Genomic DNA, 17,200 nt, shown 5'->3' on the forward strand with positions numbered 1-17,200 from the left:
GACTTATCGAAGTCAAAAGTCTTTCTGAGAACATAGCTTAGTCATTTTAATATTGTTCACCGTATTTCGAAATCAAAATGACGTTTTTAAACGGAATTGAAACTTTCGATTTTGGCAAAAGCCTTGCCCCCCCCCCCCCGAGGATTATGTAACATTACACATTCTTAAATCATTAAATGAAATTAACACCAGTAGTTTCCTGTTTTCGTCTTTGTTGTTGCTTGACTTTGGAAGCAATACTTTGTTTTGATTTGAGGTTTTTTGTTTGTTTGTTTGTTTGTTTGTTTGTTTGTTTTGTTGTTCATGTAGAAAACAGATGCAGAAATGTGTTTTGCAATACTTGGAGTAACCATCGCAGATACATGTTTTTCTCAAATATGTGCCAATCATTTGTACTCCGTCGTATAGACGCTGGATGATAGGTCAAAGGGCTCGATTGTTCAATGACTTCACTGTATCACAAGAGGATACTCGAAAACTTGATCTGCAGACTGGAATGCTTCCATGTGCTCTTTCATTTAAACGTCACTGTTTTCTGGACATTGCCTTTAATACGGGTGGTTGTACGATGTCACTAGAAGGTCCAACGTCTTCACAATCTTTCTAAAACACCTTACCCGGCCCTGAATAACCATGTTTGCGTTCATGTGCTGCTCCTTGCATATTGTGGTGAACTGTTCGATGTCCATTTGTCTGCACAGGTCTATTTTGGTACACGTTTCATTTCAATTAATGTACCCCTCCCCCTTCTTCTTTCACTGAGATCAGTCTCTCAACGCAGTGAGAGTTACCTTGGTTCAAATCTATAACGGGGCATTCTTGGTTTTCTGAAGAGGTCTCAGTGCTCTCCATCACCTGGAATTATCAGAATGGCATTTTTCTTGGAACATGCCTGTTGGATTAATATCTGATAGAAAACAAAGCAGACTACCTCTCTATAGATTGACACATATTTTGACACAGTTTTGTTTTGGAATAAGAGAAAGATTAACCTTGTATTGTGATTACAAAATGTACAGATATTGCAATTCGTCGAAAATAGTGCCTCCAGGCAATCAATTCAATCATTTTGACCTTGAGACAATTACTCTGCATGAACGTTTTATAATCTTTATCGAATGCGTAATCTACAGACCTAAAAACGAGCAAACAGAAATATTATGTACTCCCAGCTTTTGTAAACAGTATAATTAAGTCATAAAAATGGGATTCCTAGCATTAGCGTTTCCAGCAGTCCTCAGTAACAGCCCAGAGCGGTACTTCTCAGTCTAGGTCCGACAGCAGGTGGCCTGCGCCTGTACCCCCGTTTCGGGTCCAAACTTCTCGGCTCCATTCACAGCAACACACGTATCTGTGCCTGCAGCGTTGGCTGTAGAGAAAGAGTGGTAATGTCAATTAAGATTTATGACAAATAGGAATAACGACTGCATTAAGATTTATTGGGGCTGTTGGCTGCTTGACTTTGTGTCTGTCTTTGTTGTTGTTGTTGTTTTGTTTTGATGTTGCATTTGTTGGGGGGGTTTGGGGGGGCGGTCGAGGGGGAGGGGGTTGGGGGGGGGTCTTTTTGTTTGGGAAAGGGGGGGGGGGGGTAAGATTAAAAAGTAACGACAAACTAGACATTTTGAGAGCACCGTTAGCTGAATTAATAATGTATCCCGCTAGCCTAGGGATGGACCTGGTTCGAAACTCCAATGGAACGTTCTAAACTTGGGTTGTTTTTGTGGAGTGGAATTTTTTAAAACTCTCCACTTATTTGGCTCGGTCCTATCTGAAATGGGTGTTAAATTCGAAGGTCTCGCTTCTTAAATAGCCTTGCGGTGTTGAAAGGGGTGTTAAACCTATACAATGACACAATGACAATTACCAGATTTACTATCGGTCATCTCCAAGTTGGAGAACGAGCAAAGATAATGAGAACAAGCGTTCAGAACCCTTGTAGTTGGTGCTTTCTATATCAGACCCTGATTAAATGCAGTTTCCATTGTCAGTTCGTGAGTATGGTGTGCGTGTAATCTTTCGTGTGTGTGTGTGTGTGTGTATGTGTGTGTGTGTGTGTGTGTGTGTGTGTGTGTGTGTGTGTGTGTGTGCCTTTTGTGGTAGTGAGTGTGGTGCGCGAGTATGCTTGCGCGTATGCGTATGTAGTTATGATGTGCTCGTGAGTATGTGCGTATGTATGCGTGCATGCATATGAGTTCGTGAGTATGGTGTGCATGTACGCATGTATGTGTATGGGTGTACAAGTAGCAATGAGGATTATAAACACAGACACACAGACACACAGACACACACACACACACACACACACACACACAGACACACACACACACGCACTCGCGCGCGTGCGCATAGACATAGACAGAGACAGAACTCACTGTTGATAAAGGCGCCTGCAGCTTTTGCATACTGTGCGAAGACGTTACATCCGGTCATGACGTAACCCTTAGGACATGTGACCCCGACCTGATCCGATATCTTCTTGCCGCTCGTCCCGGAGGTCACTGTGCGACACTGAAGGTTGGGACTCTGGCAGCACGCCGCGTAGGAATTCACGCCTGATGGGAAAAGTGGGGGGGGGGGGGTTAGGGAAGGGCGCATGTATAATTAGAGGACAGAGAAGGCATATGATATGTCCACTTGAAGTATTGTAAGGTATGAATGGTAGTGTATATCATTCACAGAGTTGTGTGATGCCACGATAATGTATTTGCTGAGAAGATTTGATTGTCAACGTGAAATTAGCTTTACGTACTAACTTCCTTTAGGACATTCAGCTGCTAATGGGTACTTTCCTTTTAGCAGAGACGGATTATGAAAAGTGTGTACATAACATGTTGCAATAGGCCTACTGTACGTTTAAGCCTAGAGTATTTGGGGGGTTGGGGGAGGAGAATACTTGATAACAATAAAACAGCATTTCTATAGCGCAAATTCCCGCTCAACAGCAAGCTCTATGCGTTTTACGAATCTACATTATTACCCCAGCAACCTGATAGCATTCTGAAACAGTCTCAACTTCTTGGGAAGAGTACAGTGCAAGCTGCAATTTTACAGGCACCAAAGACAAGATTTTTCGCTATCTATGGTCGGGTACCCATTCGTACTTCGGTGAAGTTCGGAAAATACGTGTAAAATGCTTTACCCAAGGATTTAACGCCAGGTCTGAGTCTCAAAGCCTCAAACCTGCAACCTCACGATTTCGATAGCCTAACCACTAGACTACCGACGCCACGCAAAAACAAGTAATAAAAACCAGTTCTACTTTTCTGGCTTATTCCCTGGTGGCTTTAGGACAGGTGCTTTACAATAAAGTAAAATTTCAACAGCTTACACATAGACAAGCACCTTGCATACAAGCCCTTTCGATGTACGACAAGCCTGTCAAATGCATACATGTGTTTTGCACCTGTAAAATACCAACAAACATTGTCTGACAAAGGAACGTTTACACGAATGACAGTCACTGTGGATGCTGGTAGATCTACCACTTGTTGTTGGAAAAAGAATCAAAGTAGCTGGTAAAATATTAATATAACGGGTTTTCATAAGGAAAAAAAAAAAAACACCCAAATGGTCAACAGGGTAACTATAATAACATAATATGTAAAGTAATATACTCTTATATGGCATGTCAGACGAATGAATGGATGACTCACCGCTCCTAAGGTTGTCGTTCTGTCCCATACACGAGGTGTTGGTGAAGATAGTGCCATCAGAGTGTGTGGTGTAGGTGAACGTGGAGCAGCCTGGGGAACACACAGACAAAACACGTGGTCGGTCATGCAACCTCAAGGCAAGCACTGCTTTAGAGGACTACGCAAATCTCTCTACAGCAGAGATCTCAAACTCAATTTCCTGATGGCCTCCGTAAATAAATAGGCTCAGATATTATTCTTGTTCTCAAGTACAGCTGATCTAATCTTCTCTGTCTCAATCAATGGCAGTTCAGAATATGAACAGTTCTCCGGAACATGAGCTTTTCTTACCCATTCCTAGCTGCCAGAGACCTCGCAGCGCTTCCTCTTACATAGCTCAGCGCCATTCCGAGTGAAATGAAAGAAAAACGTGCGGGCCGCACTAATATTAAACTTTGATGTTAGGTGATGGCCATTGATTATCGTCACGAGGGCCTCAACTGGCTCTAAATCACTGTGTCATGTCTGCTCGGCCAGCAGTCTATCTATCCGTGCCTGTTTGCCAGTTGCCATTATGTTTACTTGCCTGATTCTCAGTCACTCAGCTTCTGTCTCTGTCTGTCTGTCTGCCCCCTCTCTCTCCATCCCTCTATCTATCCATCTATCTATCTATCTATCTATCTATCTATCTATCTATCTATCTATCTATCTATCTATATATATATCTATATATATATATATATATATATATATATATATATATATATATATATATATATATATATATATCTATCTTTGTCCCTCCCTTTATCTCTTCTCTGTCTCCCTCCCTCGGACACACCGTTAGTTCCGTTGGTAGCACACTGGACCACACAGCGAATGGCCCTGGTTCGAATGCCCAATGCGGTGTTTTGAACTTGGGTTGTTTTAGGGAGTTTTTAAGGCTTTTAGCGCATTTGGCACGGTCGTATCGGAGAATGATGTGAAATCCGAAGGCCCCGCCGTTTAATAGGTCCAAGAGGATGACATGGAAACAGCGAGCGATTTTACCTTTATTGTTAATCAAAAAATAGATTTTCAGACATGGGAATTGCGAGCAGCTCCTGAATAGAAACATCATGATTATTTTACATTTTAGGGTAATCCATACCCCCCGCCCCCGCAGGGATTCTTAGTATTTCTGTAGGAGTAGGAGTGCCAGTGTTTCTTTTGGTCTTTTGGTGGCGTGAATCTGTTCTTGCGATGAGCCCAGTACCCCAAGTTCCGAAAATAAGAATATGTTACATCTTTGTTCATGAGTTGATCGTACTTTATAACTTCAGAGCAAACAAGTTTAAATCCAACTGCATGGCATCTTTAAAGTATTATTTTGATAAGAGTCTTTGTCTCTTTGGAATCGATAGCAGTCAACTAGAACATCAATCTTGCCTTTCCTTCCAGACCCTTATTTTGTCACGTCTTGATGACAAAAACAGAACAAGGGACATCTTTAACGTCACAACAGTCACATGCTAACGATAATTTTACGGAGTTCGAGACATGCAAAACGGAAATTCGATTCTTCGATGAAAATGTTCGTCGATACTAAGCGAGTATTCAAATACTTTTACCAGTAATATAGAAAGATAGGGGGGGGGGGGAAAGACTGGCTTTTCCAATGCCAGAGATGCTAGCAATTCGAATATTGAGTATTACGCAAGCTCATTATTCTATTGTGCAGCTGGTTCAGATTACAAAACAAAAAGAAAGACAAAGGAAGAAGGAAAGAAAGGAAGAAAGAAAGAAAGAAAAAAAAACGAAAGAGAGAGGGGGAGGCGGGAGAGAGGAATGGACATAGGACATTACATAAGTTTAACGTACCTTTTTCACACTGTTTCAGTGCTCAGTAAAACAAGTCCACTCTTTCGTCTCCTTAGCTCCGTTATTTCTTTTAATTCCCTGACATGTTGGTACACCAGACTGATGGATGCCCCCACTGGAGTATGTAGTATAAAGATAAAGAGCTCTGGTGCAGGTAAAATGACTCATAGTATATAATAGTATCGGCAGTAAGAGATAGCTAAAGACTCTGACACACGATCAGACAGACAGGCAGACAGGCAGGCAGATAGATAGATCTATAGGTAGATAGACTTACCTATGGCATATCAGGTAGACTCACCTAAGGCATATGCCTGCCCCTGACAAGGCACCTCCACCTTGTCGTCCATCCCAGTACCAGAGGGTCCTGCCGTGCGGTACTCACATCTCAGACCCTGCGCACTGCAGCACCGAGCCACGGCCTCAACCCCTAGGGGGAAAACACCACATGGGTATGTTAGTGAGACGTGTGGATAAACGTCCTGTACTTCAAGAGACAGCATAACAGATGTATTATGGCAGAGAGATGAGAAATAATTCTGGACGTGTGGGTGAAATACTCTGTACTTCTAGAGACAACATAGCTCAGGTACAACAGTGAGACGTGCGGATAAACATCTTGTATTTCTAGAGAAAGCGCAACACACACACACATGTTATTGAGTCGGAAAACAATGACTCTAGATGAATAAATAAATATCTTGATACGTACTGATACTGAAAAACATCTTGCATTTTCAGAGAAAACCCAACGCGGAATGATTAAGATAATATGGTGTAGAGATGTGGAAACCTTTATATGTGTGTGTGGATTGGGGGGGGGGGGGCATCATGTACAGTGGGCACAACACAACAGAGACTATGGATTTGAGGTGAAGAATGTATTTCCACGGGTGGGCAAACATTTTGTACTTATACTGTTCTCCTAAGGACAGCAGAATTTAGCGCGGAGAAAAATACTAACTTTAGTCTCGAAAGGACAAGGCCCTGATCCTGTAAGAGTAAAAGCAACGTTTCTCTCCAGGATAAATTTATTATTCAGAATGAGACAAGGCAGAAGATAATTGCAAATTTTTACTCTCCTGTAACACCTCTAATCTTCTGGCACTCATATGACCTTATGCAGTTGCAAGCGCCGTCAAACCTCAAAACAAAAAAAACTCTTCCTGTCAGGGCGTACTCGGCTGAGACTGAGAGAGATAAAACGTCCCAGCAGAAAGCTCATGACCCTCGAACAAAATTCTCCACACATGGCATTCAAACTAGGGTCTTCCACGTGCAACGGTGAGGCGCATAACCGCTACAGCGCAGACGCCGGTATACTGAACGACTAACCTGCAGCAGATCCGTATCCGTTCATTGCTCGACACGCCTGCTTTCCACCGGACATAAGGATTTCTTCCCCATCACGGTGCCAGTCGCTGTCCTAGAGACAGAGGTGGGGGGGGGGGAGGATTCAAAGCAGTTGTGTGAAAAGTGTCGAAGAATAATACTAGATAATAAACATGTGCTGTTGCGCTGTGAGTGTGTGTGTGTGTGTGTGTGTGTGTGTGTGTGTGTGTGTGTGTGTGTGTGTGTGTGTGTGTGTGTGTGTGTGTTTTCATCTTTATCGAAAACTGGACAAATAAGGGGAGGGCCCATGGAGAGTTGGGGGGGGGGATATGGGGGAAATCGTTTCTGAGGCCCCATAAGTAATATCCAGTCAACGCCGCTGCTTGGAGGTACCAATCGATGATGTAATACAGAGGAAGGCATCTGAGATAGGAGCAGGTCAATTTTTGGGATCAACAAAAATAAAAAAGACGCGTGACGGTGAAGGCGTGCCGTTTTTATTTTATTGGACTAAGTATGGATAAAAATCTTTAGCCAAAGATCTTGACATAATCGCTTTCTTAATAAATCTTTCGATGTCGTAGATTCAGCATAAGCTTGTGTAAAAATCAGCAATTTGTAATATTTCAAGGTTGATTCGTTTGAGAATCTGTAAGTTATGTTCAGTTTGTACCCCCCCCCTAGGTAGGGGTGATCTAGAATAATAGATTCACCAAAAGGCGCTCCTAACCAGCAGAATGAACTGGCTGGCCATAAAGTGTAAGGCCCCAAATTGTATCTAAAATGTCATCGGGCTTCGCAAAGATCATAAAACGAAATTACTTCCATGATCCCTAGAGTGGCCGGGTAAAGACTGTGACTGCATATTGCATAGTCAAAATTATAGACGTTTGAAACGTGAGCAAAGTAACTCACAGGTATACTGCCGCATTTAATTTTCCTTTACGTGTTCTAACCTTGAGCCAACTGGAACAGCCGGTGAGGACCTCATCTCCTTGACACGTGACTTGAGTAGTTTTACCGACGCCGACACCAGAGGCTGGTGACCTGCGCGTGGTGCACGTGAGTTGTGAGTTCTGTGACGTGGAGCTGGCCTGACCCAGGGTACGCAGGTTAGCCCGCGTGGTCTGTGGGTTGATCTGGACGTTCATGGTGAACGGGTCTATCTTCTTGGGTAACTGGATCGCATCTAAGATGAAAGTGTTTATTAAAAGCGTGATGTAAAATTTTGTTTCTTTTCTTACGATTAGAAAGCCAGTGGATAGCTCAACACCATGACACATGCAAATCCTGAAGAGAAAAGATGGCGAAACAAAGTACAAAATATCTGTTATTTCATAGTATTTACCACAGCCTGCATTTTCTGACATCATCATCGTCACCATCATCATCATCGTTTTCATCATCATCATCATCATCATCATCATCATCATCATCATCATCATCATCATCTTCATCATCATCATCATCATCATCATCATCATCATCATTATTAACCTTTCTCATCCCCTGTCGGAGTATAGGCCACAACATCAGCCTCCCCCCACTCCCACCCTCTGTACAGACACTTCTGTTTGTGGGCTATTGTATTCACTTCTGATAAGCTGTACGCCATCTCCTTTGGGTAGAAATCTAAGTATCTCCTCTAAGCACTTTTAAGGCCTTTCTTTCTTTCTTTCTCTTCGCTTGTTGATTCAATTTTAAGACTCGGTGGGTAATGTTTGTTTTCGCTTTTCTTACTTACTTACTCACTGCCCGTTACGCCATCTGGCGTTTAGGGCAGCAACAAAGGATCTCCAGCTCTGTCTGTTTTGGGCCATCCTGATCAACGTCCCCCACGAATGGTTCCAGGACTTCATTTTAGACTCTACTGTGCGTCTCCAGGTTACTTTGGTTTTCTTAAGATGTGTCCAATCCACTTCCATTTTCTTTTTTGACTTCAACATTTATTTTCTGTTGATTTGTTTGCTCCTATAATTGTTCATTTTTACGCTGTCGGTGTCAGACCAATGAATTTTAAAGCATCTCACAATATGCCCCTCTCTTTCGTTTCCCACAGGCACAGTTTATAAACAGATTTACACGATTGCATAACCTTGAAAAATCAAGTGTAAAGAGTAAGATATTGTGTAGTATAATTATTGACAATGAAGTATCAATAATATGAATTATCTTCAGAAACCTTAAATGAAACATTTCTCAGGAAAACAGTTAAAAGCTTCTATTTTCAATACATTACTATTGGACTTTGGGCGGGGGAGGGGGTATCTTCAGTTTGAGACATATGGTTGGTTAACAGGTACAAGAAAAAAAGACTACATTACATAACTCCAAGCAGATCATGGCACTGAATTGTGCAAATGTGTATTTTAGATTTAGATTTAATTAATCTCGCTTCTTATTTGACAAAAACAGTCTAGGAGTCTATAACCATGTTGTTGGAATGGGATTGAAAGTAAAGTATGTACATGTCCCCTTCGTAATGCCCTTCTATTTCGAAAATTAGAGAAGGAAGGAGAAATATGTAGGCCTAACTCTTCTTAAAAAAAACAACCCACCCCAACTCATCTTCTGTCATTGATGGCCAGAGACCAAATGTTTAGTATGCAGAAATATACAAAAGACAGTGTAAAGAGCTTACCGCCGTTGCCAGAAACAGAAATAGAAACTGTTTTGTCCTGTGTGCCCAAACTGAAGGTGGTCCTCTTTATCGGCTTGCCCTTGTACCAGACCACAGCCTCGTAGTCTCCTTGGAAAGCGCGCAGGTTAAAGGAAGTTCCAGAGGCCAGGGACCGATTCACGTGGGTGCTCCATGTCTCCTTGGTCAGCTTCAGGAACCGTTTGCCGGACTCGTTGAGCTGTTGACAAAGACGGCCGGGGCTTCAGGGCTCATTTGTGAGACAGATACGCTGAGGCAAATACTCACACTAATGTTTATCACTATCATTTTAAGGATGAAGATACTAATAACACACAGAAGGAAAAGAAACAAGATTAATGAATTGCCAGAAATGTTCTATATGTTCAAACTTTTTTAAAAAATGTGGTTAGTGTTTTACGGCGCTCACAGCTGCATAAGGTAACACACGGAACACACCAAACATTTTCAGTTTTTAAGAAATTTTTAATTTGCCAAAGGCTACTCTTATCGATTTTGGACCACCAAGGGATCTTTAACGTGTGCAACTTTCATACGGGACCTCCGAGAATTTCGCCTTTGTCCGAGAAGGCTAGGTGTAGATCTTACCTACCATACGATCAGGGGTGTGGCCGAAAAACAGCAGTAAGAAAGAGCCAAGGAGAAGCAGTAGAAAGGCTGCAAAAAGAGACAGGAGCCCAGAGGAGGGAGGCTAAGGAGGTGAGGAGGTGGGGGCAGAAAGTGGAGATGAAAGCAGACGACAGAACATTGTTAGAGAGCAGGAAAGGGTGTGAAAGGAGAAAGTTTGAGAGAAGAAATTTTTCCATCGCTACCCGGATACGAACCCTGGACCTTTTGAATTTGAGGCAAACACCTTAACCTCTAGGCCACGAGGGCCCCCTTTGTTCAAACTGGTAGAAAATATAAGTATGGAGATGGTTGCGTATATACGAAATACGAATTGAGTGTGTGACTATGAAATAATCAATGTAAGTATATTATTGGATAAATAGAGAGGATAGAGAGAGAGAGAGAGAGAGAGAGAGAGAGAGAGAGAGAGAGAGAGGGAGGGAGAGAGAGAGAGAGAGAGAGAGAGAGAGAGAGAGAGAGAGAGAGAGAGAGAGAGAGAGAGAGAGTGAGAGAGAGAGAGAGAGTTATTTCTCAAAGAATTGAAAAGACAGTCAGACAGAAGGCTCACTGAGAAAAGCAGGCACCATACTACAGAGAGAAATAACAACGCAATAGATATTAATCCCTTTTCCAAGGCTACGTACCAGTCTGCTTTGTCGTTCGGATCGTGAGCACCAAGAGTTAATTCGGTTACAAAAATAGGCAGACCTCCTTTAGCCACTACATCAAGCCGGTACTGAGGAGAGGAAAGTAATAAGATAAGATAAGATAAGATAGGATAAGATAAGATAAGATAAGATAGGATAAAATAAGAAAACACTGTATTACCCCAAAGGGAAATTTTTCTGCTGTACAGGACCGTAAAAACGCATGCAGGTATACATAAAAATTTAAGTTGTATATTACTCTCATTATTATTCAATATGGAAAAAAAGTAAAGCTGACAAAATGTACATATCACATCAGATACATCATTCAACCGCACGCAGGAATGTCATTACAAGACCTTTAGAGTTACATGTGTATAAAGATACAAGCTCGAAAGAGCAATACACATTGATGTTTATTCTGACAATAGACTTATGCAAGATGGTACAAAATAACTTCTTGTATTTATATTTCTTTCTTTGCATTTAGAAGTACATATCTGCCGGTGCGTGATCTTACAATTTGCATGATGGTGTGATGGGTCGTTTATAGTGCTTTTTATCTTTTTTATATGTTAGGCGCTGTACATTTCATCAATTCTGCAGTGGCGAAGCGTCTATATAATCAAATAATCACGGGTTCCCTTCCTAATTTTGAAACATTGTCGCTGTCAAATTCACTCATAAATTAAATGTAAAAAGACGTTCATAATCAATAATGAACAGTATGCCTAACATTAAAAACGGTTTCACGGCCACAGAAATACCCTGCTCACCCCTCTCGGCCCACTCCATAAGCAGTCGCAAGCTTTAATTAAGTAAGCTTAAAGTGAGGCTGGAAGAGTCTACAAATAGAGTTGAAGGGAACATGTGCATAGCAGTCAAAACTGTTTCATTGCCACATATACCCTGTTCACCCCTTTGGGGCCACAGTTATAAGCAATCAGAAGCCCTGATTATGTAAGCTAACTAACACTGGTCGAGTCTACCTCACAAATGTGAGGGGAACTAACTCCTAATAATCTCTTGACTGCTGCATGTGCTTGTTTTTTTTCTCTCGACTTTTTACTGTCCTATAATCAGATCGTGACCTCGTTTATGACGCCAGCTACTGGCCGCAAAAGGCTAGACAAAAACAGCCAAATGTGAAATTTACAAAAATGATAATTGTCATGTTCTACCAAAGAGTTAGACTCACTGGTAGATCTATAACATATATCTCTGCTTCTTTGCTTTGTGTTTGTGTATTCACATCTAAAGCTAAATTTAGTTTTAGTTGGAATTGATATTTAATAAGATACTTTCCCGATTATTTTGGCGGTTGAACATACAATATGAATTCCGGATTTGTTTTCATTCACAACTCGTCGCCGCCTCGAGTAAGATCTTTGTGTGACATCTACAGGCCATATCTGGTCCCGTTTCACTTTGATTACCCTGTCAAACAAGTCAGCGTTCGCCCCTGAATTGTAGTAAAGTCATATCCAGAGATCCTGCTGGCTTTCTTAATGGTTCTGTAAAATTGTTCTTTAACTTTTACCCTAATGTAGAGCAATAAGGACGGGAGGTCCAGTTTTGTCTTTCTGTCTGAGCATGCAGACGTCAATTAAGGTAAAATCCTGCTGGAGACACACCAATAAACAACAAAGGACATACCGGGACAAAATTAAAATTCTGTAGAATAGAACATGCTAATTGCTACAGAACAGACGAGAGAAGACAACAAAAGGTAAGAAACAAGAATACCGCTTTATGGTGAGGCTTTATAGTATTTTTGGTATTTTGGGCTTTTGCGTCTTGCATGGACGCACCCGAAAAGGTCTGTCTGCATGCCACTTATAACTTTAATAAGGGGATTTATTGGAACATTATTATTGTTCTAAAAGTGTGTTTGCTTGTGTGCCAGTGTGTAAGGGTGTGTTCAAATGTTTATTTGCGTGCGTACTCGTATGTGTAAGTGTGTATACCCTTCTCTTTCTCTCTCTCTCTCTCTCTCTCTCTCTCTCTCTCTCTCTCTCTCTCTCTCTCTCTCTCTCACTCTCTCTCTCTATCTCTTTCTCTTTCTTTCTCTCTCTCTCTGTCTCTCTCTCTGTCTCTCTCTCTCTCTCTCCCTCTCTCTCTCTCTGTGCATGCATGTGTGTGTGTGTGTGTGTGTGTGTGTGTGTGTGTGTGTGTGTGTGTGTGTGTGTGTGTGTGTGTGTGTTGGAATTTTATGTTACACAAATTAATGTGAAAGTATAAATTGAGTAAATATATATTAGGAGCTCCCTCTTCTCTGCGTAAATATGTGTCTCGGTACTGTATTTCTACTGGCGACGATGATAAGGTTGATTGCTGGGCCTCAGGGATGAAAACCCCGATTGAAATTTCAATGGGGATCTCAGTCGTGGGGAAGATATCGTGGGTGACTACCACCTTGACATTACATTTATGATATGTCAAGTTGTTTTGAAAACATGCCAGAAGATTAGCAGATGGATGACTATGTACTAGTTGCCTTACTTACATTGATGCTGTCAGGGTTGGGCTCCTCGTAATCATTGAGATGACTTTGTACTCCGACCCCGCCAAGGCCGACATTGGCCGCTTTGAATTTCTGGATCTGGGACAAATAGCTCTGAGGACGGATCGAAATCAAATCATCTAACTGTGTAACTGCTAAATTGGGAGAAACACATTTTTGTCTCAAATTATGTGATTCATAACAGTAATTATAAATGAAGACACTATTAAACATTTCAAGAATAATGCTTTACACAATTGAGCAATTGTTGTAGATAATAAGAACGAAACTATTTTTGTTTTTTGGGGGTTTTTTTCATTTTTCTTCTGAAAATCAGTGTTCACGCCTACATGGATAAAAATGGACAGCGATGAAATGAAAGTACATGTAATAAGGGCGAAAAAAACAAACATTTACAGTTATCTCCGTAAAGGAAGGTGAGTTACAACATGTCGAAATAAAACATGCATACAATAACTGAGCCGCACATAAATGCATTCATTATGGTGTGTTCACTTTGACTCAAAGTTTGAGTGAAATAAAATATCAAGGGTTCACAGAAGCCAATCGGGTAAGCTGCTGAAAGAAACATAGCATAGTACTGCTGGGTTCTTTGGTTCCCTGAGTTTCCATAGGTTTCATGGTAGGCATTTACAGTTCGGCCGTTGAAACAATTCTTTTACGCAGGGAAACAAACAGAAACTGAAAGTGGAAACGAGACTTCAATAGCATAGATTTCCTTCGTTGAATTTCTATATGAAAGCAAATAAAGCTGCTCTTAAGGGGGAAGGGTGGAAGGGGGGAAGGGGGAGAGGGAAAGGGACATGAACAGAGGCAATATGCTCCCATGGTTGTTTTAGTTTCAGTTTTGTAACTTCTCTTAGACATCGTAGAAACTAGTGATTTCCGGTTCTATGAGGCTTTCAGTTTGTCAAAGCCCGGGGTCCCTACTTCACCGCGTCACCTCTCGTTATAAGCGGCATTTAAGGTAAAGTAAATTTCTCTTAGATACAATTGGTCATTTAAAAGTGGGATATAATGATGTACCTGTGTCATTTCACCGCTCTTCACCACATTGTACTCATTGAGGAAGAGTGTGGGGTTTGGGTCAGCTGCGTGAATCTCTCGGAACATGTGCTCTGAATAGAGAGGGTTTCCTGAGTGCTCCTCGTAAAAATAGCCATGCAGTAGCTCGTTGTTCACGTCCCAGTGAGCCAATCTGTGGATGTGATTGTTATGGCAAGTGAGAAATACTAGCAGAACAAGATAACATTGATTCAAATCTTATAATAAAGACAGAATAAATAATACCTTTCTTTTCTGCTACACTGTTGTAATTCGGTTTTCAAACTCATGTCATGTTGAAATAATAAAAGGTTTTGACTTTTTCATCTTTGACAAAAGTGTCTCTAACCTACTTTCCCTCACTAGCGAGCTAGGGGAAGGTTTCAACCCAAGAAAATCCTCACTTGTTCTTTGTCTGTGCCGTCATGTAAGCAATACGATCATCCACGGTTGTCTTGAATTCTGGAGCGGCCAATCCCTTGACCCACTCAGGATTGTTAAATGGGACAGCCCAGAACATGCAGTGACCTCGCACTTTGATTCTGGTGAAGGAACATATAACAGTAATGATTAGGACAAAATTCATAACATTAAGGCACGGTAAATTAGAACTCTGCAGAGTAAAAGAGCATAAGTAGGATGAACTTTATCGTTGCCTGAAGAGTTTCACTCAGTCCGCGTGTAAACAAATTCAAAAAAGAATACCTAGGTATACGTAATTGAAATTATGATGTTTAAAAGAATAACTTAAAGATCGATCCTTTTCTTTTCGGTTCAATCTAGAGATTAAAGTAATTATTAAAACTTTATCATCACCTTCCCCATCTCCAACTCCCACCCACGCATCCCTTTTCGTAAGTTCCTTTTTCTTAGATTTTTGTTCTGGTCACTGGGCCCAGACTTCTATCTTCGAAAATACCAAATACCAAAGACAACGCTTTGAATTGTTATGAAACCTAATATGTTGCACTGGAAAACTTAATTCCATCTTTTTGGACAATAAACATCCCTTGTTCCCTCCAAATAAAAATATCGGTCAGAAGTAAAAGACCGAGGCCTCTGATCTGTAACAAAGAAAAGATATTAAAGAACATCATTCTTACCATCATCCATTAAACTTCTATGGTCTTAATCACCCGCGCAAACTTGAAAATTAATTCCTATCAAACTGAAAATGTTTAATGAGTCCTGCACTCTCATATGACTTTATGCAGCCTCGAGTGCCGCAAGCACCAAAACAGAGCAAAGGCTGAGAAAGACCACCGAACAATTAAGTAAGTGTTTGCGTTAGGGAAGGGGGGGGGGGCATGCATATTCTGTAAAATTTGTTGTTTTTAAGCCTGTACAATAAGTAATTTACCCGTTACGATTGAGGACATCGGTGGCTGCTACAGCTACCCTGTAGTCTGGGTTAGTCTGAAATATAAGAAAATAATACCATGGAAATAAGAGGCTATTATCAAGAAAAAAATAATTTAAAAAATAAAATTGTTAGTTCAAACAATGCATATAAATCAGACATTTCTATTTACATGTAATATTACAACAACAAAACACTGTGTTCTTTATTTCAAACGTATGAGTAGGAGCATATCTGCCTGCATCTGTTACCATTATAGTCTCCCAATATTCACTACTGGATAGCAAATACCATTTGCTATAACTAAAAGTACTGGAAATAGCAAGATGGTAACGATAACAGACCTAATTATACCATCGTGGTGATGGCATTATTTGAAAGCAGCACCAATGAAGCAAGCAGGTGAATGACTACACAGAGACTTGTATACGTAGGCCTACTCACCCTATTGCCCCTGTTAAATCGCCATTTGTAGTCCTGTATCGTGGCCCAGTTGAACATGTAGTAGTACAACTGCTGGAACTGGGCATAGTCCGAGCTTAAGAATTCGTCAGGTCCGGCCACGGAGCCCCAGGCAAACAAGGGCTTCAAGTGGTTGATCTGATTAAGGAAAATTATTTTAGAAGCCTTTTCTTTGTTCTTACTAATTTAATGATAAACAATAAGAACAAATAGCATTTGTTTGACTCAGATTCCCGTTCAACTGCAAGCTCTACGTGCACTTTAATCTATATTATTATTATATTAACTTATATTAACCACTCTAAACATCTCTCTTCAACACGATTCTATGTTCGAGGAGTCATTCGAAGGTCTTCTACTATAGAAGCAACCAACCACAAGTCAAAAGCCAACATTCGCATTTTACATATTTCTTTTCTGTGGCTTGTTTCGTACAGCTGTTAATAATGTATTTCCAGTTGTTTTCTAACACATGTTCGTTAATCTGGGGGGGGGGGGGGGAACAAAAATTGTAGAGCGCTGTCTACTTTTTCCTCTTCAAATTGTGTGGTTGGCGCTAATGTGCATCTGGAAATAGAGAGTCTTTCTTCGGGAAAATCCCAGAGAATAATTCCGCAGACGTTTTATGACATGTGTCTCAAGCACTTCATTTCTCGGAATCGTCCCTCCGCCCTTCCTCTCTCGAAAACGTACACCCTTCCCCCCTCCAAAAAAAGGAAATCCAAGTGGTGAATCGGATGTGTAAGCTATGAATATCACTTGTTTGTAATGTAAAGTTACTGTGTCTGCTGAGGAAAATACCGACGTACAAACAAACACTGGCGTCTGTGATGTCGCGGTTATGCGTTTCGCTGTCGCAGACAGGAGTCATGAGTTCGATTCTCGTGTAGGGCAGTATCCCCGTCCATCTGCTGGAACGTTTTATCGCTCTCAGCTCGGGTTGGCCGTGGCGGGGAAGGTCGAAGCTGTGTGACCTCTGACTGATCTAAATTGTGTCGATGTGGGCGTAAAAAAAATACAATTATCCTTCTGTCTTACTTTTTATGAGCATCAACCTCATATACAGCTGAC

General features: G+C 41.2%; 1 protein-coding gene across 1 annotated transcript in view; it reads right to left on the reverse strand.

Moving 5' to 3' along the window:
• Positions 1–974: 974 nt before the first annotated feature.
• Positions 975–17,200, reverse strand: part of LOC101860256 (endo-1,4-beta-xylanase 3) — a gene marked incomplete in the record, with an annotated part of 20,332 nt that continues 4,106 nt past the window's right edge. The window contains 13 exon segments of the mRNA XM_035970440.1: positions 975–1,369; positions 2,373–2,552; positions 3,654–3,743; positions 5,794–5,922; positions 6,828–6,918; positions 7,781–8,013; positions 9,466–9,704; positions 10,737–10,828; positions 13,246–13,356; positions 14,290–14,461; positions 14,712–14,849; positions 15,668–15,723; positions 16,112–16,267. Of these exon segments, the coding sequence (XP_035826333.1) occupies positions 1,269–1,369; positions 2,373–2,552; positions 3,654–3,743; positions 5,794–5,922; positions 6,828–6,918; positions 7,781–8,013; positions 9,466–9,704; positions 10,737–10,828; positions 13,246–13,356; positions 14,290–14,461; positions 14,712–14,849; positions 15,668–15,723; positions 16,112–16,267 (1,788 nt within the window).

The sequence above is a fragment of the Aplysia californica genome, unplaced genomic scaffold (genome assembly GCF_000002075.1).
Source record: "Aplysia californica isolate F4 #8 unplaced genomic scaffold, AplCal3.0 scaffold00269, whole genome shotgun sequence".
In the NCBI taxonomy this organism is placed as follows: Eukaryota; Metazoa; Mollusca; class Gastropoda; order Aplysiida; family Aplysiidae; genus Aplysia; species Aplysia californica.